Source organism: Metarhizium brunneum, chromosome 2 (assembly GCF_013426205.1).
Source record: "Metarhizium brunneum chromosome 2, complete sequence".
NCBI classification, from domain to species: Eukaryota; Fungi; Ascomycota; class Sordariomycetes; order Hypocreales; family Clavicipitaceae; genus Metarhizium; species Metarhizium brunneum.
In genome coordinates this window covers 3,407,025-3,432,156 of record NC_089423.1, presented here as the reverse complement: position 1 = coordinate 3,432,156, position 25,132 = coordinate 3,407,025, and the positions used below count along the sequence as shown (strand labels likewise).

Here is a 25,132-nt window from a genome sequence, read left to right as displayed (position 1 = left end):
TACACACAGTCAATGCGTGTACATACTGTACATATGTATGCGGTGATTGCTAGGGCAAAGATGAGACAGGCTAATGTGAGTTGAAAGTTCCGAACTCTGCCCGTCCGGGGTGCTGCTAGTTTGAGTGCGCCAAAAGGGTCTGGTCCGGTTGACGAGCGAGCAAATGTCCTGCGCCAGGGTAAATCAAATCAGACGCATTCAACTGCAACTTTGTTTTTCGTTGCCAATAGGAAGGCCCTGAAAGTCATGGCTTGGTCATGACCATGCAATCAATTGATTGCCCTAACAAAGGCCCCATCAAACACCGCCACTAGCATCGTTCTGGTTCCGTCCTCATTTTCTATGTAGAGGTAAATTTTCAACTTCAGCTTGCCATCGATATATCTACAAATGCACGGCTCAATTTCTAAACAACTTCAGTCCTTCCTCTTCAATATCCACACCCTCCATCTCTTCATGGTCGCTCTCATCCTCGTTCAGCTCCAACTTGCGCCCAAACAGTGTTCCAAAGAAACGGTCAATCGCCTCCTGTTCCCAGCCTCTCCTGTCCTCTGGCGCCATAAAGTTTTGCAATTTCTCATGCACCGTGAATCTCATCTTCCGTCCCTTGCTAGCCTTGCGATCTACTTGCTTGCGCACCTTGGCTTCCTTTGTCGCTGTCACCATTACCGTCGGCACAGCAGTAGCGTAGTCTGCGACTCCTTCTACAGTTCGCTGGTCAACCAGTTCCTTCAGGAGAAGCTGGTAGAAGTCAGCGTCATCGTAGACATACTCGTCAGTGGCGACTTTCTTGGCGAGCTGCGCAGGGGCACATGATCGAGGGACTCGTGTCCGTTTGACCAGCCTGTTGTTGGGGACTATTAACTGCTCCTGGAGGGCACTAATGAGGGTCTTGTTCTTTTCGCTAATTCCACTCGGTCTTGCCATGTTGACACTTTGGACTTTTTTGGACCACTTCTCCAATCGTTCTTGACGAAAGCCAGTCGCGTCCTTGTCTTCGTCTTGTAGCTGTTCCCAAATGTCGTCGTTTGACATTGATGCAACAAAATCGCGCTTCCGCTTCTCGCCGGTTTTAGTTGGCGCTTTGATGCTTTCACGCAAGCTGCTAATGGTGTTCAGCAGCTTGATGGCAGCCTCTTCAGCAGCTTCGTATGGCTCAGACTCGGCATCAGTGCCCGCCTCCACCGTGGGGAATGAATTGGCGGCAACGAGTGCTTTCTGTAACCGAATGCGTAGATTGAGTAAACCATCGTAAATCTTGCGCTGCTTCTGGATAGCAACACCTTTGTCGATATCAGCTCGGTTGGACAGAGCAGATAGGTGGGGTCTGGCCGCAATTTTCTTCCCGGACGTTTCCTCTTCTTCAGTTTCGTCATCATCGCCGTCCTCGTCATCCTCCTCGTCCTCTTCATCATCATCATCATCACCATCATCCTCCTCACTGTCCTCTTCGTCCTCATCGTCCACTTCTTCAGAGTCGTCTCCACCATTCACCAGCGCATCAAGTCCATCATCCATATCTTCATCTCTGTCAGATTCACGGTTCTCGTCATCAACAGACATGAAATCTGCTGCAGTAGCCCTCTTGCCCCTTCCCTTGGGTTTCGCAGGCTTGGCACTCCCACGAAAAGAGTAGTCTTTGAACCGTTCGGCATCCGACTCGCCTAGAGCGTTGTCGCTGTCAATCTCCGAGTCGTTGGACTCGGCCTCGTCGGCTTCCAGGTCGGCGACATCAGGATCGTCGTAGTCGTCTTCATCATCATCATTGTCCTCACTCTCCTCTGCGTCTTCGTCATCCTCGGTCTCGTTATCCAATGCAGATCGGCTAACCCGAGAGCCCCTGTATTCAGGGCCGAGTGAAACGCTTTCTTTCTGTCTCAATTTGCTCTTTCCCACGCGAACATAGTGCTCCGTGCCCAGATTCTCGTCTTCGCTGTCCTCGCTACTGCTGCCATTGGCTTCCGGGTCGTGGTCTGTAAATGTTAGTTTATGCGATTGTGCAAAAATGCAATGCTTTCGGGTTGGCCTGAGTACCTTTGATGATGGCCTCGTCTGGATCCTGGAACTGCTCGGCGCGGCCTTTTACTTTGGCCATTTTCTTTCCCGTTCAGCTTGCAATGCTTGATTAAAGATCAGACGTGAGCCCCACGTTCAAAAGATTTTGTCTCTGTCGCTCCAGCATCAACTTTTAGGCGGTGTGTAGTGGCAGAACGCAGCTTGAACTCTACAAGTATGCTGCTGGTAGGTCTGTGCTGGAGCCACCTTCCGTTACCAGCCTCGATAGCATAAAGTACCAGACCAGACTCGACATTATACAACCATTGGCCCCAAGACCTGGCCCAGCAACTACTATTAGGTCGTGCACTTAACCACAGTATTTTTGTATATCCCACGTAGTCAAAATCAGTCAAACGATCCCAAATTCTAGTAGCGTTATTTTTGCACAAGTTCTGGCGGCGACAGCAGTCCCAAACATGCGCCAGACAACAGCACGCCTCCTCCAGTGGTTTCGCCCATTATATCATGAAAACCCTCTAGTAAGTTCCCAATTTATCAATCTCCTATGATATGTTTATATATATATATATTTTCCCTTTTTATTTATAGGACCTAACACATGTCGTAGGGCTTGCCCCGATCTGGCACGCCGCCAACCTGGGCAAAACGTCCCCAGCGACGCAAGATCACTGGAGTTGAAAAGGTCATCGCCGTATCATCTGCCAAGGGCGGTGTTGGGAAGAGCACAGTCGCGGGTGAGTTCTTGGCCGGTCCAATGCCACGGTATTCACGCATTTTAATGTCAATGAGGCAGCCAACCTATCCCTGGCTTTTGCCAGATTGGGGTTCCGAGCAGGCATTTTAGACACAGATATATTTGGACCGTCGATTCCAACACTATTTGACTTGTCCGGAGAGCCAAGATTATCAAAAAGTAAGTTTCTTTCTTCTTGGATGTATTCGTCTGGCTCGACGACTGATCTTTGTTCTAGATAACCAGCTGGTTCCTCTCACGAATTATGGTGTCAAAACCATGTCAATGGGTTATCTAATTGGCGAGAATGCGCCGGTTGTCTGGCGAGGACCAATGGTGATGAAAGCCATCCAACAGCTACTTCACGAAGTAGACTGGGGCGGTTTGGACATTCTGGTTCTCGACCTGCCACCTGGTACTGGTGACACACAGTTAACCATAACCCAACAAGTCATTTTAGATGGTAGGCAGCCAACCTTCCGACCCCTCCTCCCTGTGGTTCGTGCGCTACGAGTCTGCTAACGTTGATTTCCTAGGGTCTATAATCGTCACAACCCCTCATACCCTGGCAACGAAAGACGCTGTCAAGGGTATCAACATGTTCAAGGCAGTGGGTGTGAATATTCTAGGTCTGGTCCAGAACATGTCACTGTTCGTATGTCCCCATTGCCATGGCGAGACGAATGTGTTTGGGTCGAATGAAAGAGTCGAGAGGTTGTGCAAAGATCATGAGATATGCTTCTTGGGCGATATTCCTCTACATCCAAACATTGGAGACGATGCTGAGAAAGGGAAGCCTACGGTCGTGGCCGAACCATCAAGTGAGAGAGCATCGGCGTTTCTACGGGTTGCCGATAAAATCTTGCCAAAAGTTGGCTTGGAGAGGAATTAGGAATGTGAAGGATGGTAGCTCCGTGTACAATATTTGTTTCAATACATTTGATATCCCGCACATAAAGCCATTAGCACGTCTGCACAGTCTTGATCTCGCGAGGGTTTAAGTACCATATCAATAGAGCCCAGTCAAGCCTAGACCCAAATTATGATTTCGAACTGGAAAGAATGATTTATCCCCTGTCGACGTGGTATATCCTATGTTTTTCGAACTATTACGACGTTCGGCAGCAGGCCGTTTCAGGGGCGAAGATACACCAGGTTAGCCTCAGCCTTTATCAATCAGGAGGCATATTACCGAGATATATAGCGTAAAAGCCCACCCAACCTTAACACATCCATCCCTTAACGCCGATCTGGCTTCGTATCGCGCTTGTGAACATGAACTAGAAAAAAAATGAAAAGGAGAGTCGTTAGTCTAGGTCTTCGTTTACCTGGTAAACATGACGAGATCGAGTAGGATCTTTCCGCATAGCTTGGCCAGAGCCAGTAAAGCCCACTACATCGCCAATTGTTAGCATAATCTAGCGTATAGGTCTTGCTCATCAAAAAAGATGCTATACGCATGTGCACATACCTCTTCCATGAATACCCTCCGGCGTGCGGAACATGCTATCCTTCTTATTCGTTTTGCCAAATTTAGACTTTGCATTAAATGCTTGCCACTTAGCCTTGCCGGCCTCAAGCTCTTTCTTGGCCTTGATCTTTTTCGGTTTCGGGGCTTGCGCAGCCTCCGCATCCTGCTGGGCTTCGTGCTGGGCACCAGGATACATTGTAGCCCCAGCAGACGACACAACACCTGGAGCCGACGGCTGCGGCGGAGGGTCGTCAGCTTTCCTCTTATTAGAAATGGGCTTTAGGTCTTTTGATCTTAGAGTCTCTGTATTGTCATAACTTTTGAACTTGACAGTGTATATCGGTGCGGCGGACGACCCGGTGATGGAAGTGATTCTGGCTTGATAGAAATTCTTGTCTCCGGATACCCATTTGGCCATGACGGTGTCGTTCACATGATACGTGACTGGAGGCTCTTCCTTTTCTTCCGGGGGCGGAGGGGCCTTCTTAAAGGCGGGGTGGTTTTCACGAGACCATTTTTCGGGCTGTGGTGGCGGCGACGGTTCTTTGGGGGTAGGTTGAGATGGCTGGTTTGGTCGTAGCTCTGCGATGTTCTCGTCGAGAAGACCAATAACGTTGGTCAGCTCTTCCTGTAGAGCCTGAAGTTCGGCGCTGTCTGGGTCATCTCGGAGTTGTTGAAGGATGATATCGAGCTTGACGCAGAGTTAGCCCAAAGCGATAGAAATAATGGAGTGCTGAAACGTAGGATACGAACCTGCTCTTGGTATTGTGATCTCTCCTCTTCGATGGCTGCGACGCCAGACATTGTGTTTTGGAAATCTGAAAGAGGTGATGTAGAAGGGTTTTGTTGGACCTGGTTGTTGATAAAGCGCTCGTCGAGATTGGGTGAAGATGGCGGGCAATGTGGCTATGACAAGCAGTCTGGTGTCTAAATTCTGAAGAATGTCGCAGCCGATTGACGTTGCCTCCACTGAGAGATACGACCAAGCACGTGACCCACCTCGGATCGCGGAGTCGTCCGCCTCGAATGTCAATCCTGCGAAGATGGAATGAGTTTTCAAATGGAGGGCGTCGTACGGAGTAACTTTACCAGGATATCCAGCATGAGAGATTCGGTGCATATACCTTGGCGTGACCAGGGGAGAATCCTACACTACTAGTCTGTTAAGTGCGTTGTCTGTTGCGCGTATCCATCCTCGTCCAACTGACGTGCCTGAAGCATGGTCAGTCTGATGACGCATGTGACGTGTCAAAAGGGATCAATGCAGAAGGTATAACGCCGTTTTAATATAACAAAATAATATTTCCTTTCTCCCTATATTTTCAGGGTCGTCCGGTTTACTCATTAAGAAAGCGCTTCGGAGGATCGATGGTGGGAGAAGTACGATACAGCACCGGGCTAAAGATAATGACTCACTTTGCTGGCTCCAATTGCAATTCTGCACGCCGGGCTCCGTGACTGGTTTCGCCATATACATACATGTCTTTGAATGCACCCTTGGAAGGCATCGTTGCCTTTTCGCATCAAACCCCTCTGCCGTCATGAATGATGAACCGAACACTACGAGCGATTCTGCCCTCAAACAGGTATGAATTGAATTCGTCCGCAAAGGCGACTACCGCCAACTGGATCTAACACGTTTGCAGGTACTTTCCCATATTCAGTCTTCAGACAACGATGACCGACAAGTAGTTATAATGACCTGTGGGATATCCGGTCAGTAGACATGACGATCCCCAAAGTTCAACATTCCGAGGCAAGCATTGACTAACGCGTCAAACGAGTCTTCAGGGGCAGGAAAGTCTACTTTATCAAAGGACATTGTTAAAAAACTACCAAACTCGGCTCGGTTATCTGTTGATTCTTATATATACGAGAACTATGGACTCTTCAAGATTGATTATCCCGAGGGCAAATACCCCGAGTATCAAGCTGAGGGTCTACAGCACGTAAAAGCAGAGCTCATCCGCCTGCTCGGAGAGAAGCAGAAAGACATAGTCCTGGATCTCGCCTTCTGGAACAGGAAGTACCGCGAGGAGTACAAAGAGGCCATTGCTAAACACGGTGGACGCTGGCTTCTGGTATTCCTCGACGCAGACAAGGAGGTTCTGCGGAGGAGAATCGCTGGTCGGCGGGCACAGAGAGATGCACTCTCTCTAGATGACAAGAGAAGAGACGGTGACACTGCATTTGATGTTGAAAATGAGACTTTTGAAATGTACTGGGATGGATTTGAGAGACCTGTGGGCGAGGGAGAGATTGTGATTAAGGTTCTGTGAGTGCACTGCATCGGGAGGGACAATCGTCAAGTCGACGTCGCGTGTGGTCATTAGTCTTGGTTGAGAACGAGTGGTCTGCGCCAATGATGGAACATTGAATGAGTAGAGTTCTTGGTCAGCTTGCAAGTTGACGGTAAACCTCCGGGAAGGGGGTTGAGTTTGGGTGCTTCTGTACATGTGCGTTCTGGATGCATGCGAGTGTCGAGCTGGTGTATTCCAGACTTGCAGTAGAACCTGACTGCCCTCTGATTTCTCCAAATGCCCGCCCGCGTCCAGACAGGGATGCTGGCCTGTGGTGACGGTCTGTGCTGTGAGTCAAGTGTCAGAGCCTAACCAAACATTGAATGAATGCCAATTGATGTCTTCCCCGCGTCTGTGTCTGGCTCTCAAGGTCCAGTCAGGTTTCTTCCATTGTTCCAGCCTGGCGCAAGTTGGGTATACAGTTCCGACGCGCCGGCCGGCCGAGTCCACGGAATGCTGAACCGCGCGCATGCGTCGAGGGCACCTTGACATGGCGGATTAATTACTCGACTAAAGACAGTAGTCAAAATTAAAGGCCATACTAGGAATTACTCTTCAATGTTTCTTGCACAACCACCAGACACTCTTGGAGTGGCTCCTGGCACAAGGTTATTAGCGAGTAGCGACGCTAACCACATCTAAGTACAATGTCAAATGGCAGGCAACGGCCTCAACCCTACACGGGCCCGGGCAGGAGTAGTATCCCGATGATAAGTTTCTTGTTCTTTCCCTATATAATGAATACCTAGAGGTACTGCAGCTTACTCAGCTACTAGGCAGCTAGCGTATTCTCATAAAATCTTAAGTAAATAAAGGCCAGACCGCCAAAGTGTCTGTTGCCCAAGCACGGCTTCCAGATGCGCTGCCCCGCTGTTTCAATTGCCTGAGAGCTTGGGTCGTGAATCATGGATGCCCTTGGCGATGCACGCTGCCATCAGCGCACGGCCAGCCACGGCCAGTCACCGTCTTCGTCCACCCTCCACATGTGCGCTCTTCACCGCAGCCCAGCCCAGCCCTGTCTGCTCCCCGGATGTCTGGTTTCAATCTCGAGTGCTTCCAGATGCCCCCATCCAACCATCAGCCATCCAGTCTTCTTTGCAACCCTCCATCTCGTCACAGTCCGCCACCCTCCACCATATCTGTTTCCAGTCTAAGTCGGACGAAACCCGCACACGGCCAAAGACGACGACGACGAGAGAGCGAGAGCGAGAGAGAGAAGGGCTTTTAAAAAAAGACATCTCATCCACTCACCTACTGTCCTCGGCCTGCCCTATCCGACCAGTTGACGTCTGTCATTGCTTATCCCGTCGCTCGGCCCTGGACGACGACTTATCAAGAACTCCTGCTCCTCTTCCGCGCGCCCGGGCTGCTTCTGCCACCTGCGACTCTTCTTGCAGCCGGCCAATTGGCATTGCGACTCCAAAAGTTGGTGGACAAGCTCATCTCCTCAATACCAATTCGCCTTCGCAGCCGTCATCGCCGACTCCGACATTCACACGTGTCCCGCATCACCAACCAAGGCAGCCGCAGCCGAAGACGGCACATCCTTCGGTCGGACGAGAGCCTCTGCAGTGTTCAGCAGCACCGCAGCACCGCAGCATCGCACCGCTGCATGTCTCCCAACGTCGCCGTCTTCGCCCCCAGTGCCAGCCATCAGCTCGACCCATCAGCTCCGACCCAGCATTGATTGCTCTCGAGCCAGCGCTTGCACCACTTGCCCGAGACCCCAACCACAGCAGGTGCGCACGCGGGCTCTGGTACTTTTTGGTCTGGCGCTCCGTACTCCTCCTCGGGCGTCTTGCAGTCTGGTGTGCATCCTCAAGTATTGTACAAGCCAAGTACCTCGGTCCTGGAGTGCGCAGGTGCTACCGTCGACACCATGCCGCGAGACAGGGACCTGGACAACGCATCGTCCGGTGGCCAATCAAAGCGCCCTCCCCTCAACCACCGGGACAGCGACTCTCACAGCGACACGACAAATACCTCGGGAGCTCCGTCTCACCCTCATCGTACAAAGCATCACCAGAAGCAGCACCACGTCGGCCACGCTGGTCGCCTGCACGCCCGCGTCCCTTCCTCAAAAGCTGTCCACAAACAGCATGGCAACGCTCATCCTCACCCTCAACCTCATGCCCACCCCTCCAAGCTGAATCGACGACCAGCTTCGCGACCTACCTCGCCCACCGAATTCGACCAAGTCGCCCTGCGCCCGCCGCCGCACCGCAGAGCCACCAGCGAAGTCAAGCTCTCCCGCCAGTCTTTCCCCGCCAATCTGCCCAAGAGCTTGTCGCACACGAGCTTGAAGCGCAATCGCTCACACGTCGAGGTTGGCAAACGGACTCGGTCGTCGGACAAGCTCAAACGAAGCTCGAGCGGCACGGGTATACAAAGGCAGCCTGCTAAACCCAGCAAGATCCAGGTGCATTTTGACCTGGGGAGCGACGATCCCGAAGACGAGTGGGTGGATGCCAGCGGCTCCAATTCACCATATCTCTCACGCAAAGGCTCGCTCAACAGCAGCGCTCAATCGTCTTTGAGGCACGGACCTAGCACCGAGAACTCGCGGCCCGTGACCCCGAGTACTACTTCCAAATCCCGGGAACCAGACCGTCCGTCACCAGACCGTGAAACATCTCACCATAAAGAATACCTCACCTCTCGCCTCCTACAGCGAACACCGTCGCACGGTGCACCGCCGCAAATGACCGTCGACCTTGCCAATGCAGCACCGGCGCAACTGTCCCGCTCCGTCAGCTCTACTGGTCGCAACGTAACGCCTTCGGCAGGGAGCAATCAAGATGAGCTAGTGTCCCGATTTGTCGATGCTGCCAGTTCTGGCCTGGCAAGCCAGGGTTCATTTTATCACCCAGCTCATGCCACTGGCCGAGGTCCGAATGATGTCCCCCGAAGGCCCGACTCAATGACCCATATCGATCTGGCCCCAAAAAATGACGATGCCGAAGCGGTGCCGGTGCCATCGGCCGAAATCGATAACAGCGCCTTGGTACCAAAGGCTGGCAGGCGGACAGTGGGCCCGGCGGCAGAAACATCACGCACACAGCAAAAGTTGAATTTGCAGCGGGCTAGCTCAGTATTGGAGCCTGGCCAAGCATTGACAGGGGCAGTGGGTGTAGTTGGAGCGAGCCCATTGATCGGCGTTGGGGGTCCTGGCTACGACGGAGGAAACAGCCGTGATCCTCGTATTGGCAAACTGCTGGAACGAACAGGCATGGAATACCTCGTCGTTCGGAGATATCAAAACCCCGTTGCTCGATCTTTGAACCGCCTCAGTCGCCTTCCCGGGATGGAGAAGAAGCGAAGAATTCCACGCACAGCTGCTGGCTCTTTGAACGGCAAACGGACTGTGGATGTCAATGCTCGACATACTCGAAACGTCAGTATGCCGGATCCGCGCCAAACCGCGCTCAAGTCTGGTGCATCAATTAGAACCAATGGAGCTGGTTCCAGCTTTGACGGAGACGACGTTGCTAAATTGAATGAACGACTAAGCGGAGCGAGCCTAGTTGCGGCCGAAGAGGAGGATGGTACGAACGCTCTGCTTCGTAATCTATGGGACAAATCGATGGATCTTAGCGCCAGTACTGACTAGAGAGATGTGGGCTTTGGTTGTCGAACGATACTCACCATCCTCATTTGCTAGGCAGCAATCACCCATACTGATGCCCTGTTCCTATACCCGAGCAACACCCTAGAGCAACTTCTTTCAACAATTACAACGGACACAAATCACTTTCATGTCGACTGTTCGAGACACTCACAACTACTCCAGCTCGGGTCCCAACGCCCTCCCGCTGCCCTTTAGTTGGAGATTCCGGCACTTGTGGCCCACCATATTTATACGTTTTTTTTTTTTTTCAGGCACGCGTCCTGTGATATTATATAGCATCTTGTCTGATTATTCTGCGAAGGCATTGCGATTCCACTACCAGGGGCTTCTTCGGTCAAGTAGACAAAATATTTGCAGGTCAGGCTGGGGTTTACACAGATGCATAGCCATCCGGTGCATTTACAGATAAAAATCTTTAATATACAGGCTGATGACTTACGAGCAAGAGATTTGTCTCCATTCTCCTTTGCGAATTGCTACTGTGATGTCATGGATACAATGCCCAGGCAAAACGACAAAGGGTATGCAACTGAGAAAATTTGACACGTGTATATTTACTAGTTATCGTATATGCAAGAGAGAAGATGATGCTTAGCGCTAGCGCACCTCTATTCATGTATTTTGCATCTATGCCAAATCTTTGCCACCCACCATGCATGCAACAACATGATTACCCATGGATGTCGCTCCTGTAAACAAAGTAAAAAAAATAATGCAAGACAAATACCGCCGTGCAAGTACTCGACACAACCCTACCTGTTTATACATTCGGTGAAAGCAAATCATACTTGACACATCGTTCAACCTAGGCAAATCAGTACGAGGCCATCGGAAACACGTGCGATTGAATCGGCTCAGAGGGAACAAAACTTACATCTTCTATGCTCGCCTGCAGGAACTTTCTCGCCTCGAGACCCGCCCAGACCAGGATGACGCTGAAGTCGCCGCTCTTGGCCATTGTCGCGCCGCTCTGGGCACCGAGCTGGCGCAGGATGGGCAAGGAGCTGCTCAGCAGGTCGACGTTGGGGTTCAAGCTGCGGCCGATGCCCTCGAGAAGGAGGATGCTGATGACGACGTTGACAAAGTCGCCCTCCATACGGACGTGGTGGTTGCGCACCATGGAGAGGACCTGCTGGAGGATATCGCCAATCTTGACGTTTCCCAGCGCCAGCGTGCGCGACTTGACGCTGAGGACGAGGTGCTGCATCTTGAGGGCAAACACCTCCTTTTCCAGGACGGCCTCGGGCTGGCGGCAGCGCTCGCACATGAGGTGGCCGGCCTTGTAGCCGTCGAATTCGGCGACGGCCCGGAAGAGGTCGAGGAAGTTGGCGCGGTTGGTGGCGTTGAGCTCGGTGACGAGGCCTGTGTCGATGAAGATGAGCTGCGGCCGGTACCCTTCTGCGTCGATCTTGGCCAGCTCGGCTTCCCAGGCGGCCTTGTTCTTGCGGCGTCTGAAGGGGCGGAGGCGCTCGAGGACCTTTTCCGTCACGTCCGCTTCCTGGTCGTGCGCGTTGCGGTCTGGCTTCTTGCGCAGGCGGAGCTCAGGCTGGGCGGCCTGGTAGAAGCGCACCATGATGTTGCCCGGGTGGAGGTCTGCGTGGACAAAGTTATCCAGGAGGAGCATGCGGAGGAAGGCGTCGAGGCCCTCGTCGGCAATGTCGTGCTGGAAAACGCCGCCGCCGTTTTCCATAAAGTCGGCGAGCGGGATGCCCTGGGCGAACTCCTCTATGAGCACGTTGCGCGTGGTGAAGTCTGTGTAGGGGTAGGGGAATGAGGCGGTTGTGCGGTCTTTGAAGTTGCGGCGGAACCTCTCGAGGTTGGCAGCTTCGATGCGCAAGTCGAGCTGGAGCTTCATCATTTCGCCAAACTGAGCTACTTCGTCGGGCAGCGAGAGCCATTCGATTGTCGGGATGGCATTGAGGATGGATGCGAAGAAGTGCATGATCTTCAGGTCGCGGCGGACTATTCTGTCTACTCGGGGGTGGAGGACTTTGACGGCCACGTACGATGAGGGGACGCGCTTTGGTGAGCTTTTGAGCACGGTTTCGACGTTGCGCCGGACGTTTTCTGATAGCCCGCCGTATCCCTCGGAGCCGTTCATGCCGCCCTTTGACATGGCGAGCTCTGGCTTGAGCTTGGCCTTGTAGACTTGCGCAATGGCCCCCACGCCCAGGGGCTTCTCGTCGAATTCATCAAAGATGTCGTCAAACTCGCGCCCGCCAAATGCTGCCGAGACGGTCCTGCGAGTTGCGTGCATGGAGTGTGCCGGCGCATTCGAGTGAAGCTTCGACATGGTATCACACATCTCATTGGGAAAGATGTCTGTTCGGGATGCCGCCCATTGTCCCAGCTTGATGAAGGCAGGGCCTGCAAGTTCCATCGCCTTGACTAAAAACTGGTACCACCAAAGCGTGCCGCTTCGTTCGTTGTCACGCTCGGGGCGGCGTTTCCCAATCCAAATTGCCGGAACCGTGATTATGACGGGCACAAAGATGGCGAGGAGGTGCAGAAAGCGAAAGCCTGTGCAGACCGGCTCCCACACATACAGGTCAAAGAAGAGGACAGCCTTGTGCGCCGCTCTCAGCAGTCCGGTTTCGTGGTCGCCAACAGCTTTTCGCATCTCCTCGCGGGAGACCTCTAGCATTCGATGTTCGCCCGTTTGTTCGGTGCCATTGTTGTCCGTTTGCGATATCTCTATAAAGGCCCCAGCACTCAGCGCAGCCACGCCGGTCGAGGCTTGCAGTATAACCCTCCTCGCTGAATATCCCTTTGTTCCCGGGCCCGTCCATGGTATTTGGCGTGTGTGGTGAAGTCGGAACGCGACGCGGCGTATAAGAGGAACCGAGCTGGACTGCGAACGCAGCAAGGGCCGAAAACAAGTCCGGCCCAAGATGAAGCCGGTCCTCATATCGGCTCACAGGCAGTCGAATCCTCCTTGCAAGCGGAATTTATCATGTTCGACGAGGCATGGGGACATGGGGACATGGGGCTCGAGGAGTTGTCGTCGGCAGCACATGGAAATTCGGGTCCATCATCGAAGGCCCGCAAGGCCTGTAGGCGCCCACAGCGGTCGACGGTACTAGTACAACACGGGATTGGTGACGTAGGAGACTTGGGCAGTTGAGCGCAGACGGCAGGGAGAAGCCGGACATGCACGTGCAGTGGGTTCAGTGGGCTGCCGTTGTGATTGCTGGCAGTAGTTGTATGCATGTACCTAGTACCAGCATAAACGATAGTGACTCGGAGGGAGGCACGGCCATTTTGAGTCAAGCTGGTGTACTCCGTACCAGACATCAATCAGTCTGGTGTGCTCCACCACAGTGGCCGCTCCACGGCCTCGCCGGGGCGCGATAAGATTCCGTACTTTTCATGCTGCTAAATTTCTCTTCTCGTCACTTTGATCCCTCCCCGGGCATCGACGCCGTCAACCTTGTTCGTATACTTTGTCTGTAAAGCATCTGGCGCTTCAGCCGTCGGTTTCCCCCATTATTTTACTCTTATTTTAATTCTTTTGCAATAATTGAGCGTCAACATGGGCTGGTTCTGGGCTGAGCCTGCTCCCGCCGCGGCGCATACACCCAGCGGCCATCCCCCAGTCATTGGCAATACAGCTCCCCCGGTACGCAGCATAAATCTCATCAATGTGGCCCGTGAACATGGATTCTAACCCTCTTCCTCTTCCAGGCTGGATGTCCGATGCATCAAAAGACTCTCGATGCGCTGAACCCCAATGAGAAGCCCCGCGAGCAGGCTCCTGGCCCATCCGCGTCTGGCTGCCCTGTGCCTCACGAGGCTCGCACAACCCAGGACAAACCCAAATCTCTGCTGTCGCAGCTGAACCCGCTCAACTACATGTTCCCCGACCTGTCGCAGGAGCGTGCTCCCAATCAAGCCATTGCGCTGCCAACAAGCAGAGAAGAATCCACGATACCAAAGGGGTCCGGGGATGGCACGTGGGAGTATCCTTCGCCGCAGCAAATGTACAATGCTCTCCTGCGCAAGGGATACGAAGACACCGATATCACTGCTGTCGAATCCATGGTGTCAGTTCACAACTTTCTCAACGAAGGCGCCTGGGCAGAAATTATTGGCTGGGAGCAGCGCTTTGGCAAGGGCTTGTACAACGGATGGCAGGTTTGCAGGCGAGGAGAGGCGCATGCACCGGAGGAGATGGAGCGAAACTGGGATGTCAATGATGCCGAGCCTACCCTCATCCGTTTTCAGGGCCGTCCCAAGGATCTGACCCCCAAGGCAACTATGCTGCAGGTGTTGGGCTGGATCTACCCGTCAAAGTTTGGGTAAGTTTGCGAGCGGCAAACCTCACTGTATGAATGAGTTTCACATGGCGTTCTAACGTTGCGCAGCACTGAACCGCCATTTGACCGCCACGACTGGTACGTCTCCCGAGATGTCAACGGCGAGAGACAACAAATCCGATATGTCATCGACTACTACTCCGGTGAACCCGAGCCAACTGGTGAACCTGTCTTCTACCTCGACGTCCGACCTGCCGCCACCCCACGAGGCGCCGCCGAGCGCATTATCCGATGGAGTACAGACGTCTGGTGGAAGGCTATCGGGGGCGACAAGCGAGAGCAAGACCCGCAACCCTTCTTCCGACACAACGCTTCGAAGCCTTGGAGTTAGATCAGTATAAAAGAAGGCGTTTATTGTTTGTAATTGTATCATAAGAAGCAATGTATTCTACTCCGCAACGGCATAATGAACCTAAACCGGTTTCCTAAGCACGCACTCACGATTGATACGCACTGGCATGCTTTGTATAATAGTTATAATTCAAGAACTGTTTAAAACCGTTGGACCTGAGGGCAACCTGGGTTGATGTTATGTGGTCGTAATACAGTTGGATGCCGGTTTTAACAAAGCGACCAGAGGTGTAATTGCTATTGGTACCTAGGCAGGTGTATGTGGTTGCTTGCTCGTGTTCGGTGCTGGCTGGAATTTTCTACAAGTCATCTTCGCCCAGACATCAACTGAAAGAGACTGGAGCGTTTATGAACACTGGAGGGGGGATAAACACGCAGCACTCGCAACTCGAGGTCCCGCCGTGTTAATCAGGCATCTCCATACATAAATTTATATGTAAAAAATATATGTTAATTTGTAGACCTTGAAGCTATTGATAAGGAAGAAAAAATGACTGGCGCAGCCGGGACTTGAACCCGATACAGCGGCCTAGATAGCCTCAAATGGCACACATCTCTCAAAGACCTTGAAAACGCACTTTTAATCGTAAATCACACACACACAAGGTGGGAACTGATTCCGGCCCGATTGGGACTAAAGGGTGCTGCGTGTTTGGTTGCCCGGAGGCACTAGAGGGCCCTACGCACCAAAAGTCACCCGCCCCGCCTGACGGATAGAGCGGGTACTTGGTATCTTTTCACTCTCCACTAGCGCCCAAAGCTTTGCTTCGTCAGAGAAGTTTAACCGCCAGCAAGCAGAATTTCTGCCTGTTTAACATATCGACCCCAATTTCGGCTCGGGTTCACAACCAGGCAGCATTCGACTTTTCGCACCACTGCAACGGGCCCTTGGAACCCATGGCTCCAGAATTGTCGCCCACAAAAAGCGACAAAGTATCCAAGGCTCTTGTACCGGACGAAAACGGCTACACCCGTCTGCACATCACGCCTCTGGACCAGGAGCTCGTGAAGATTGTCATCCCAGCCTCTGTGCTTCCCAGTGCGCGCAACATCTCCTTCCACACGCTCGAGACCTTCCCCGAGAAACGATACGGGTTTGTCGACCTGCCTCAAATGGAGGCCGAGAAGCTGAAAAGGAAGCTCCATGGCGCCACGTTGAAGGGCTCCAAGATGCGGATTGAAAAAGCGCGGCCGGAGGATCGAGTCGAACCCACGGGTGATGTGGACACTGAGATTAAGAGCAAGAAGAGAAAGTCCAAAGATGAATCTGAGAGCTCAAAAAGACGAAAGCGAGATCACAAGGTGGTGGAAGGAGTTGTGCTCGAGGATCGAAAAGTCAAGCGAGGCTGGACGGAATCCGCTGATACAAAACGGAAGAACAAGAAGACCAAGGACAAATCTACCAAGGACAAGGACCAGGAGAAGAGGAGGCGGCAAAAATCCAAGTACACAGACCAGGATGAGTGTCTTCTCAAGACAAAGCTGCCACCGAATGCGGTGGGCAATTTGCCGGCAGCAGACGCCCATAAGAAGAAAAAGAAGAAAGGAAACGTTCGAGAGGTCACGGTTCACGAATTTGAAAAGACCACCAAATTCCCCAGTTTCTTGAAGAACACGGCGCCTGAAACAAATGGTAAGCCGGCAACAGAGTTTGTGGAAGGCAAAGGCTGGGTTGATGAGGATGGGAACGTTGTGGAAGTTGTGAAGAAGCAAGATCTGCCAGTGACGACGCCGAAGCGCAAGGCGTCTTCCAAAAAGGAGGCTGCCGTACAGGAGGAATCGGATGATGACGACACCAGCGGCAGCGGAACGTCGTCAGAGGAAGAGGAGGATGGAGACTCTGACCCGGATGAATCCGAAGCGGTGAATGTCACAAAAGTTGAGGCTGAAGAGAAGGACAGTGGAAGTAGTTCAGAAGGAGACGATACATCCAGCGATGACTCCTCTAGCGAAGAGGAAGAAGACCCAGCATCATCTCCAACCAACAAAGCCGACAACACGAGGCCCATGTCATCCAGCTCCTCCAGAAGCCTCAAGATCAAAATCCCACCGCCACCCACTACCCCATCGGCTAGCAAAGTCCACCCCCTCGAAGCGCTCTACAAACGGGCCAAGCCCTCCGAAACAGCAGCAACGCAAACGGCGGCGCAGGAATCCCAGCCATTCAGCTTCTTTGGCGGCGGCGACGCCGACGACGATGACATTGAAGACGAACCCGCGGCTCCCTCCATACCCATGACCCCATACACCCGACAGGACTTTGAATGGCGAAACGTCCGAAGCGCCGCGCCAACCCCGGACACCGCGCACCCCAGTCGCACGAGCTTTCCACAAGCAGACGACGTGGACATGGACGATGCCGCCGAAGAAGAGGAGGACGAGGATCAGGATGGTGAGGAAGGTGCCCCGGCTCGGGGACAATCGGGATCGAGTGATTTCCAGACATGGTTCTGGGAAAACAGGAGGGACTTGAACAAGTCGTGGATGGATAGAAGGAAGGGCGCGGCAAAGGAGAAGAGACATAGAGAGAACAAAGCGAGGGCTTCCAAGGCGATTTAGCCTCTTGGTGGAGTTGTGGGGTTTCTCGAGTATACACGGTACTTAATATAGATATACTGAGGTGTGTTTGGTTATCATCTCGCGGCTGCCACGTGCCGGTGTGCCCTTGACTTTGACGAGGTTGCCATTTGAAGAACAAGGCCTGGCTTCTCACAGGGGTGCTCTCTGATGCGACTCCAGCGTGGCTACCCTGGATAACTTACAGTCTGTGGCAGAATATATTCGCCCACCAAGTATATGTTACCATATAACCTACAGTAAAATATATTTACCCACTAAGGACTGTATACACCAATTTCTTATAATATAAACTGAAGCTTGATGGGCAAGACCTTGTCTGGGGAGTTAGACAAACTGTTCCTGGGTCCATGGTTTCTCTGCCATTGGTGCAGGCAATTCTAGGGAATCACGCAAGCTGTACCGTCACGGACGTCTTCTATATCAGATATAGAGTCCTGTAGGGATTCGTAAGAAGTATATTAGGTACTAGATGCACTATTTTGGCTGCCCGTGCATAGTGTCAAATTACTGGCACTCTGCTACTACACTTGGTATGGTCCATGTCGTTTTCGCATACGTGCGGCTGATTATCTTCTGAGCACGTGTCATGTCGTTTTCTCCCGACAACCATTTTACTTCCCGTCAGTGCTTCATAAATCCCCAAGTTATCTGCCGTCGGCGGCTTCAAAGTGCGTTCCTTCACAATGCTGTCTCTGGATCGAACGTTGGCATCAGTCCCAGCTTCCGGTGAAGGCGATTTTCTACGCTCAGCAGACCAAACGTTATCATCTGGCCGTGGATATGCCTGCTGGTTGAGATCGTACTGGGTATTTCGCCGAAGTTTCTCAAGTATTCGAGGGATAAAACCCTCCTGACTGTCCCAAGGCGAATCATAGGCAAGGGGAACCTGAGAACTGCGTCGCTGATAGGCAGATGAGCTAATGGAGCTTCCTGGGCGGATTTTGCCAGTAGAAGTCGAGCCATTGGTTGCTCGACGCTCTTGAAGGTAAAGATTAGTGCAGTAGAAAGGATCTTTGTCGAAAATACTGTCGTCACACGGTATGGCTATGGGCTGGGGAGCTTGCCAAGCAGCTTCTGGAGACGCGGGAGCCCTACCACTGTGTGCATCGACTCCTCGACGGTATAAGTCAGATGTCGGGGCTTGAGTAAGTTGTTCAATTTCAGCGGGTGGGTTGAGCCAGTCGTTTGTGCAGTGACGTGGGCGTAGCTCGGGGAACGAGGTTATGTTTGACTCCTCATCAGTCGATCGAGATATTCGCTTCTGAAAAGAGAGGTTCGATGACAGTGATTCCAACCGGTTTGTAAGATACCGTGTCGTCGTTTCTTCGGGGATCAGAGTACCTTGAAATTGAGCAGACTTGGATATAGGCTGCCTTTGTATGCGTTTGTGATTTGAAGGTTTGTTGGATGCCTTTGCAGACGACCTGGAACGCGATGGCCTGTTAGCGCCAGTCGATATATTTTCTGACCACACTATCTCGGATACGCTCCCACGAGACAATATGGTAGTTGTTGTTGACAAGTCATCTTTCAAATAGCCTGCAGATAGTTCTGTACTGTTCCATTTTGTGTGAGCGAAGAACGTCTTTGGCACACTGATGGTGGTTGCGGGTTCAGCGACGGCAGAGAGACGCGGGGTGATGGAATTTCTCTTTCTATCGAATTCCAGAAGCATGGGACTGCTCTGGCTTGGATTCTTATCTGAAATGTTTTCACGTTTGATGCTGTCTTGGTATGCCGCCTCCTGTTGAAACGTATCTAGTACAATCTTCACAACTTCTCTGATGTCGGTTTTGTTGACAAAGTAAAGATGATTTCCATCGTCGACTTGGATCTCTGATTCACCGCCAAGCTTCACGGATGCGTGATGAAGTCGTCTAGGTCGCAGATGGTCCTGGACTTTGGTTTCCGCCTGCTTCACGGCGTTTTGACAACGGACGCAGTCGCTAAAGGCAGATCCACGAGACGCCTGGTAGATCAACGAGCCTGATGGTCCATATTGGGGGACTTTTTGATCGCCCGAAGCTCTATGGTAGATATTCGAACAGTGATTGTGATAGGTTCGTGGGCCATTATCTTTGCTAGGGCCCATCACTTAGTTTTGATTGGAATTCGTCTGCTGGAATGCTGCCAAGGGCAATACGCCTTTTAGGTTCTGCGTGAATCAAGATCGTCTCGGTCGGATCTCAACGTCAAGTGGTTGAGTAAGCTCCATAGGGTACAAGAATTTGTTTTGTAGTGGGATGTATTTTGAGCTTGTTAGAGAACTGTTGCCTCACGATAAGTTCTGGCACGACAGCAACGTGCTACCTCCGCTCCTTCCAGCTCTTGGTCGTTGCACACGAAGGTAGGGAACAGCTTTCAGACTCAAAATACTACCTGAGTATCTAGGCGGTTTATGCATACGCATTGTTCATATAACTTTTTTGACCTATGCGGGTGTTATTCTAAATGTTGTCTGGCGCCGTTTATGCTAGTCGAATACGACTTTTGAACCAGCGAATGCTACCGCCTTTTGAGACTCCTTGGCCTTTTTTCTCGCCTCCCAGCTTGGATGCAATTTCCCTTCGTCATCTCTCTTTGCGACGGGCGCTGGCGCACCATCACCTCTCATGCCATTCCTTGCAACAGGGTTTTGTATCCCTTTCTTCCAAGGTGTCCCTCGTCCCCGGTCCTCACCATCAACAGCACCCCGGCGCATATCCCAACCAGAGTCTCGGCCACTTTTCTTCTGTGGCTTCTGTAAATGCTTGGCTCCAGAGCCATACTTCTGCTCCCAAATAGCCTGGCGTGCACGTTGTCCACGACGATTCTTTGGTTTAGCTTCTTCAATGTCGGAAGCGGACTCGGATCCCGAAATATAACCACCCATGAGCGATGGAAGAAATGTGGAATCCCTGACGGGACCCGTCTTAGCGGACGCCTTTTTATCCTTCTTCTGTTTCTTCTCGGGAGGAGGAGACAGAGATTGAGACGAGGCCTGCGATACAGACTCCGCTTCAGACTCTTCCCCAGAGCCAGACACCGAAATATCATCCAAGTTGACAGTTTCTCTGCCTCGAAATTGGGCATACTTGTCGCTACTCCAGTCATCCTCTTCATCAGATGAGCTTCCTAGCAAGCCATCAAGCTTGTCAAACTCAGTCACCTCTTTCACCTCAGCATCACTGTCAAGTTCCTGTTCCTCAAGCACTGAGCCAGGATCGTCCACGTCTGTACTAAACCCCTCGAATTCGGACTCTTCATCCCACTCGTCCGCCGGGTTTTCACTAGGCGTCGCAAATTTCGTTTCGTCGGGAAGCTTCTCTGCCCGAGCCGAAGGCTGCTCCTCCCCGTCTTCCTTTTTGTTTTTGCGTGTCCGCCTGTCGTTCTCGGGGACAGGAACATTCAACACACCGCAGACAGCCTCGACAGCTCTCCCCACGACCTGCTTCACCGGTTCACGGTTATAAAGCCCACTCGTGACATTATGGAGCGCTGCTTTTTCATCTTCTGGCAAGTCGGGCTTCGATACTCCTCGCAGGAGCTCTTGAGGAAGGTCTGCTGAGGAGGCGATAGACTTGACCTTGAGAAGCGATAAATGCAGGTGCGCGCGAGCGGTTTGATGTAGATCGAGAGACTGAATGCACATGAATATTAGTTCTATGCTATAGCACTTTCGGGGCTTCTCCAAGCACTCACCTTGAGAACTGCAATTTCTCTTTCTAGACGATGGACCTTGTCCTGTGTGATGCCCGGGTCTCGCAGTCTCTTGCTAAGCCGTTGCCTCTCAAAGCCCTTTGAGGCTTTCAAGGCTCTAAACACTTCATCCTGATACTTTTCAAGTTCGGCATGTACGCTCGATTGGCCGCTGCGCTTTCGTTTCGGCATGTCGTCGATTAAACCGCCTGTTATGCAATGTTCACCATAAACTAGCACCACTTTGGAAACGCGAACAAAAAATATCATGGTGTGGATAAAACACAGGCACTGTGACGGGGCGTTGGGTTATCGGCGCTATCGCACCTTGAAATACAGTGCGAGTATTGTCGCGCCCTGTGACATCGTGGCGACATGGCTTAGCGGAATTCCTTAGCTCCGTACTATTAATAATTACCATTGTCAGGAGCGGGGGATGGCGATATTTATTCAATTCAATAAGTGTCCATAGTCTGCGGCATTCGCTGTAGAATATATCAAAACTTCACTTCCAAACGACGTGGAGTCGCTTTGCTTCAACCAGAGAGCCGACATGTCTTCCCAACCAGACAATGCTTCCCTTTCAGCCCTAGACTTGTTCAACGTGGACGGTCTTGTTGCATTCATCACCGGGGCTGGGACAGGTGAGGCCCGGGCCTATCAATACTTGACTTTCAAGACATGAACTCGTCAGCAGTCTAACTGCGGCATCACAGGTATCGGGCTTATGTTTGCCAAGGCATTGATCAAGAATGGTGCTGCCAAGGTATACATTGCAGGTAGACGTCTAGAGGTTCTCGAAAAGGCCGCTTCCTCCATTGGACCAAATGCAATACCCGTACAATGCGATGTTACATCCAAGGAGAGTCTTCGGGAAGCGGCCAAGTTGGTCGAAAAGGACTCGGGATACCTGAACATTTTGATTTGCAACTCTGGAATTACCGGCCCATCAGCCCCGGCCGTGTCTTCTGAAACGACTCTGGAGGAGTGGGCAGACGGCAACTTTGCTCGGGACGTAAATGAGTACGTCGATACGTTCGCCGTCAACACAGTTGCGGTATGGTACACCACCATGGCGTTCTTGAAGCTGCTTGGTCGGGGGAACGAGAAGAAGAATGTCACGCAACAATCCCAGGTAGTCATTACCAGCTCGATTGCCGGCTTCAACAAGACATCCACTGCCGGTTGGGCTTATGGACAGTCAAAGACGGCGGCGATCCTAGCATCGAAACAGCTTGCGACGGCTTTGCCCCGATGGAACATACGGTGAGTCCCTGATGCTCGGTGGCTGCCCGGTTATTTTGTTGCATTTTTTTTCCCTCTGACGTATTCCTTGTATTTCACGTGTAGGGCGAATTGTATTGCCCCTGGAAGTAAGTGTTCTCGGCCATGAAAATGGACCTCCGACTGAGTTTGCTCGGATATCGAGGCTGACTAGCTTCGTCTAGTATTCCCGAGTGAAATGACAGACTCCGTCATCCAGCAATACAGGGGTGAAGCAGGAGGATATGGCGTAGTCCCGACCACAATGATTCCCATGGGAAGGCTTGGCGAGGAGGCAGACATGGCTGGAACTATCCTGTATCTAGCATCAAAAGCGGGCTCATACTGCAATGGCGTCGTCGTAGTCCTGGACGGGGGACGTCTAAACACGTTTCCGTCAATCAATTAGACGGGCTGTATGATGTCTCTTTGGACGGTTTGTACCTCTAATCTGCGCTTGATTATCCACTAGACAACATGGCAAGGGATATCGCGGGTGCAGAGTCAGGGCCTACACGGATGTGAAGCAGCAGGGCCCGCAACCAAGGCCAAAGGGTTAGGTAACGCAGAACGTCAAGTTGAGTAAAACGTAGTCTCTGATTGAACAAGATAAACGTCATCACATCCTTGTACCAACACACGTGGGGCCGGAAGCTGGTCTTGACCGGTTTCTGGAGGGTGTTGTGTGTTCTAGATGTTGAGGTCGTCGGAGATCCGACAAGGCTGGATCGGCCACCGGCGGCATTAGCGCTGTTAAGCCGCAGCCCAACACCAGAAGAGGCGGCAGACGATGTCTGAGCTGTGATATTACTCGATTGCAATTACGATATGCTTTTTGGGCATGGCCATGGATCCACAGACGTAGTTGAGGCGATTGTCAAGGACGCTAGGCGTGAGCCAACTTGGATTCCGAGCTCGGGACGGGAATATGTGCCATATAACACGGCATTTCTGTTAGTACCCAGTCATATTAGTGCTGCAATCGCAAAATTACCGAATGATGGGAAATTTGGTGGTCTGCTGTAGCCCTGTCGGCGCGAGGTGCACAAACTTGGGCTTGTCGGTTCGGAAGAAGTCGGCCAGGCCACAGCCATGGCCACAGCCGACGGACGTCTTGTGGTGAATCGCTCGGAAATCAGACCGGTCACGATAAGGTTGCTCAAACAAGGCGTAGCCGGACGCTACCTCCGCATTCCCGATACAATTTCCGGCGACAGAGACACGGCGTGATTTGCTTTCCGATGGTTGATTGTCCGTCGTGGGCCGGGCCTGCGCCTGGTTGTGGATGGAATTGGGCGATTTGACGCGCTGGCTCAACAAGAAAAAAAGAGGGCCTTGAAATACCAAGAGCCTGGAACCCTGGCAAACCTAGCCAAGCCGTCGCTTGCTGAGCAGCTGCATGTGCTTATTCGTCGCCAACGTCATTGGTGGTTTGGGTCTCAGGTGCTGGCAGAGCTTCTCCCTGCCGCGCTGGGATATCCACCGACATTAGGAGCAGGGCTTCCGGGTCAAAACGCATGGGAATGCGCAGAGGCATAAAATTGGTTCAGTGCGAAATCGGATACCCTTGTGCAGCATTTTTTTTTTAAAGCAAAATAATCGTAATAAATAAGTTGGCCATTTTGGAGTCTGGAGCACAGCGAGAGCCGAGGGTAGTGAAGCGTAAAGGTGCCAGGCGTAGTCCTTGGCATTGGACAGATGGATCCACTTCGGCAGCTTCTGACGGGCCCCGGAAGATTGTCACGCACTTGCAGACATGGAGACTCAAGTCCTGCGTGGGGCCACTGGAGCTTCCATCTGCAGCGATGGCCCCGCCTCTAGACGCCGGAATGCCACTGAATTGTGCCGTCGTCAACATTGAAGGCAAATCAAACACATGCCCTTACAAGAGGCAGTTGCACCGCAATCGCCTCGTATGTCAGTTGGCATGGTAGCTTGTCCATATCGCCTGAAACCAAAGGTCGACACAGCCCGGGAGATGCGCGACACGGCCGTGTGAAGCTGGGCATGCACCAGCGGTGGGCAGGACGGGATGAGATGATGCAGGCCTGCAACGTTTCCTGCTTTGCGCATGCCGTAAGGCGTAGTCACTATGGTGGTGTTTTCCGGCGCCAGTGTGTCCCCAATAATCATGGCAATTGCCAATAATTTCGGACCAGAGCGTTGCTTTCATCTTTTAAATGCATGAAGCGTGCCGTGTTGATAGTACATACACGGTCTGGTCTGATAGTCCACCACACCAAGTTTGATGCCAGCAATTGACTTCAGATTGTTGGCTTCACATCCCCGCCAACGGACCAGGGCTAGGTAGTTCCCCCTTTGAGATTCTAGAATTACCGCCAGAAACGAGGACAAATAGATTTTCAATGTTCCACATACTCGCACGCCCCCATTGTACATAGTTGTCAACTGTATCCTTTCTTAAACGGGATCCGGCTACGGGCCATGACGGAGCCAGCAGTTCATCCACCTCATGGGTCGTTGGCCCCAACCTATTACATCCCATGTATCAATGGCCAAGATATGCCTACTCCGTGCCTTTCAACGCCGAGCATGAGCATCACTGAGCCGGTCCAGCCACGGCGGCACCACGCTACAGCATGTAAACCCCTCAGCTAATTGCAGGTGATACATCTCAGGTTGCCTAGACCGTCTCTGGTCAATCATTAACCTGATGTGTGACCGCACACCCAAAACACCTGGATCCGACCTACTTCTGGCAAGGTTCAAACGTTGGTCCAGGTTCGTGGTGGAGGGTGGGCAATGGATGGAAATCAACTACGCCACAAGCCT

The 25,132-nt window shown here is 52.2% G+C and overlaps 11 protein-coding genes across 11 annotated transcripts; 6 read left to right on the top strand and 5 right to left on the bottom strand.

Annotated features, from left to right (window-relative positions):
* Positions 1–399: 399 nt before the first annotated feature.
* On the bottom strand, positions 400–2,095 carry BFR2 (the record flags this gene model as incomplete). Its single annotated transcript, XM_014691846.1, has 2 exons — positions 400–1,973; positions 2,035–2,095. 2 exons carry the CDS (start codon positions 2,093–2,095, stop codon positions 400–402), a joined length of 1,635 nt encoding a protein of 544 aa, XP_014547332.1.
* Positions 2,096–2,474: 379 nt separating this feature from the next.
* On the top strand, positions 2,475–3,644 carry IND1 (Iron-sulfur protein IND1; the record flags this gene model as incomplete). The annotated part of the gene is made up of 5 exons (XM_014691845.1): positions 2,475–2,537; positions 2,627–2,753; positions 2,813–2,932; positions 2,991–3,215; positions 3,289–3,644. The coding sequence occupies 5 exons, from the start codon at positions 2,475–2,477 to the stop codon at positions 3,642–3,644; spliced, it is 891 nt and encodes a 296-aa protein (XP_014547331.1).
* Positions 3,645–4,059: 415 nt separating this feature from the next.
* G6M90_00g039770 (uncharacterized protein) lies at positions 4,060–5,027 on the bottom strand (the record flags this gene model as incomplete). Its single annotated transcript, XM_014691844.1, has 3 exons — positions 4,060–4,145; positions 4,224–4,914; positions 4,977–5,027. The coding sequence occupies 3 exons, from the start codon at positions 5,025–5,027 to the stop codon at positions 4,060–4,062; spliced, it is 828 nt and encodes a 275-aa protein (XP_014547330.1).
* A 737-nt stretch (positions 5,028–5,764) lies between these two features.
* On the top strand, positions 5,765–6,502 carry G6M90_00g039760 (uncharacterized protein; the record flags this gene model as incomplete). Its single annotated transcript, XM_014691843.1, has 3 exons — positions 5,765–5,809; positions 5,870–5,939; positions 6,015–6,502. 3 exons carry the CDS (start codon positions 5,765–5,767, stop codon positions 6,500–6,502), a joined length of 603 nt encoding a protein of 200 aa, XP_014547329.1.
* A 1,900-nt stretch (positions 6,503–8,402) lies between these two features.
* On the top strand, positions 8,403–10,133 carry G6M90_00g039750 (uncharacterized protein; the record flags this gene model as incomplete). Its single annotated transcript, XM_014691842.1, has 1 exon — positions 8,403–10,133. The coding sequence occupies one exon, from the start codon at positions 8,403–8,405 to the stop codon at positions 10,131–10,133; it is 1,731 nt and encodes a 576-aa protein (XP_014547328.1).
* A 778-nt stretch (positions 10,134–10,911) lies between these two features.
* YPL109C (ABC1 family protein YPL109C) lies at positions 10,912–13,059 on the bottom strand (the record flags this gene model as incomplete). Its single annotated transcript, XM_014691841.1, has 2 exons — positions 10,912–10,956; positions 11,026–13,059. 2 exons carry the CDS (start codon positions 13,057–13,059, stop codon positions 10,912–10,914), a joined length of 2,079 nt encoding a protein of 692 aa, XP_014547327.1.
* Positions 13,060–13,683: 624 nt separating this feature from the next.
* Positions 13,684–14,798, top strand: cyt-2 (Cytochrome c heme lyase; the record flags this gene model as incomplete). The annotated part of the gene is made up of 3 exons (XM_014691840.1): positions 13,684–13,770; positions 13,836–14,449; positions 14,516–14,798. 3 exons carry the CDS (start codon positions 13,684–13,686, stop codon positions 14,796–14,798), a joined length of 984 nt encoding a protein of 327 aa, XP_014547326.1.
* Positions 14,799–15,715: 917 nt separating this feature from the next.
* G6M90_00g039720 (uncharacterized protein) lies at positions 15,716–17,377 on the top strand (the record flags this gene model as incomplete). Its single annotated transcript, XM_014691839.1, has 1 exon — positions 15,716–17,377. One exon carries the CDS (start codon positions 15,716–15,718, stop codon positions 17,375–17,377), a length of 1,662 nt encoding a protein of 553 aa, XP_014547325.1.
* Positions 17,378–17,897: 520 nt separating this feature from the next.
* G6M90_00g039710 (uncharacterized protein) lies at positions 17,898–19,490 on the bottom strand (the record flags this gene model as incomplete). Its single annotated transcript, XM_014691838.1, has 1 exon — positions 17,898–19,490. One exon carries the CDS (start codon positions 19,488–19,490, stop codon positions 17,898–17,900), a length of 1,593 nt encoding a protein of 530 aa, XP_014547324.1.
* Positions 19,491–19,871: 381 nt separating this feature from the next.
* Positions 19,872–21,268, bottom strand: bud22 (the record flags this gene model as incomplete). Its single annotated transcript, XM_014691837.1, has 2 exons — positions 19,872–21,017; positions 21,080–21,268. 2 exons carry the CDS (start codon positions 21,266–21,268, stop codon positions 19,872–19,874), a joined length of 1,335 nt encoding a protein of 444 aa, XP_014547323.1.
* A 361-nt stretch (positions 21,269–21,629) lies between these two features.
* On the top strand, positions 21,630–22,748 carry SAT3_1 (Short-chain dehydrogenase/reductase SAT3; the record flags this gene model as incomplete). The annotated part of the gene is made up of 4 exons (XM_014691836.1): positions 21,630–21,720; positions 21,793–22,342; positions 22,427–22,449; positions 22,525–22,748. The coding sequence occupies 4 exons, from the start codon at positions 21,630–21,632 to the stop codon at positions 22,746–22,748; spliced, it is 888 nt and encodes a 295-aa protein (XP_014547322.1).
* Between the last annotated feature and the right edge of the window lie 2,384 nt (positions 22,749–25,132).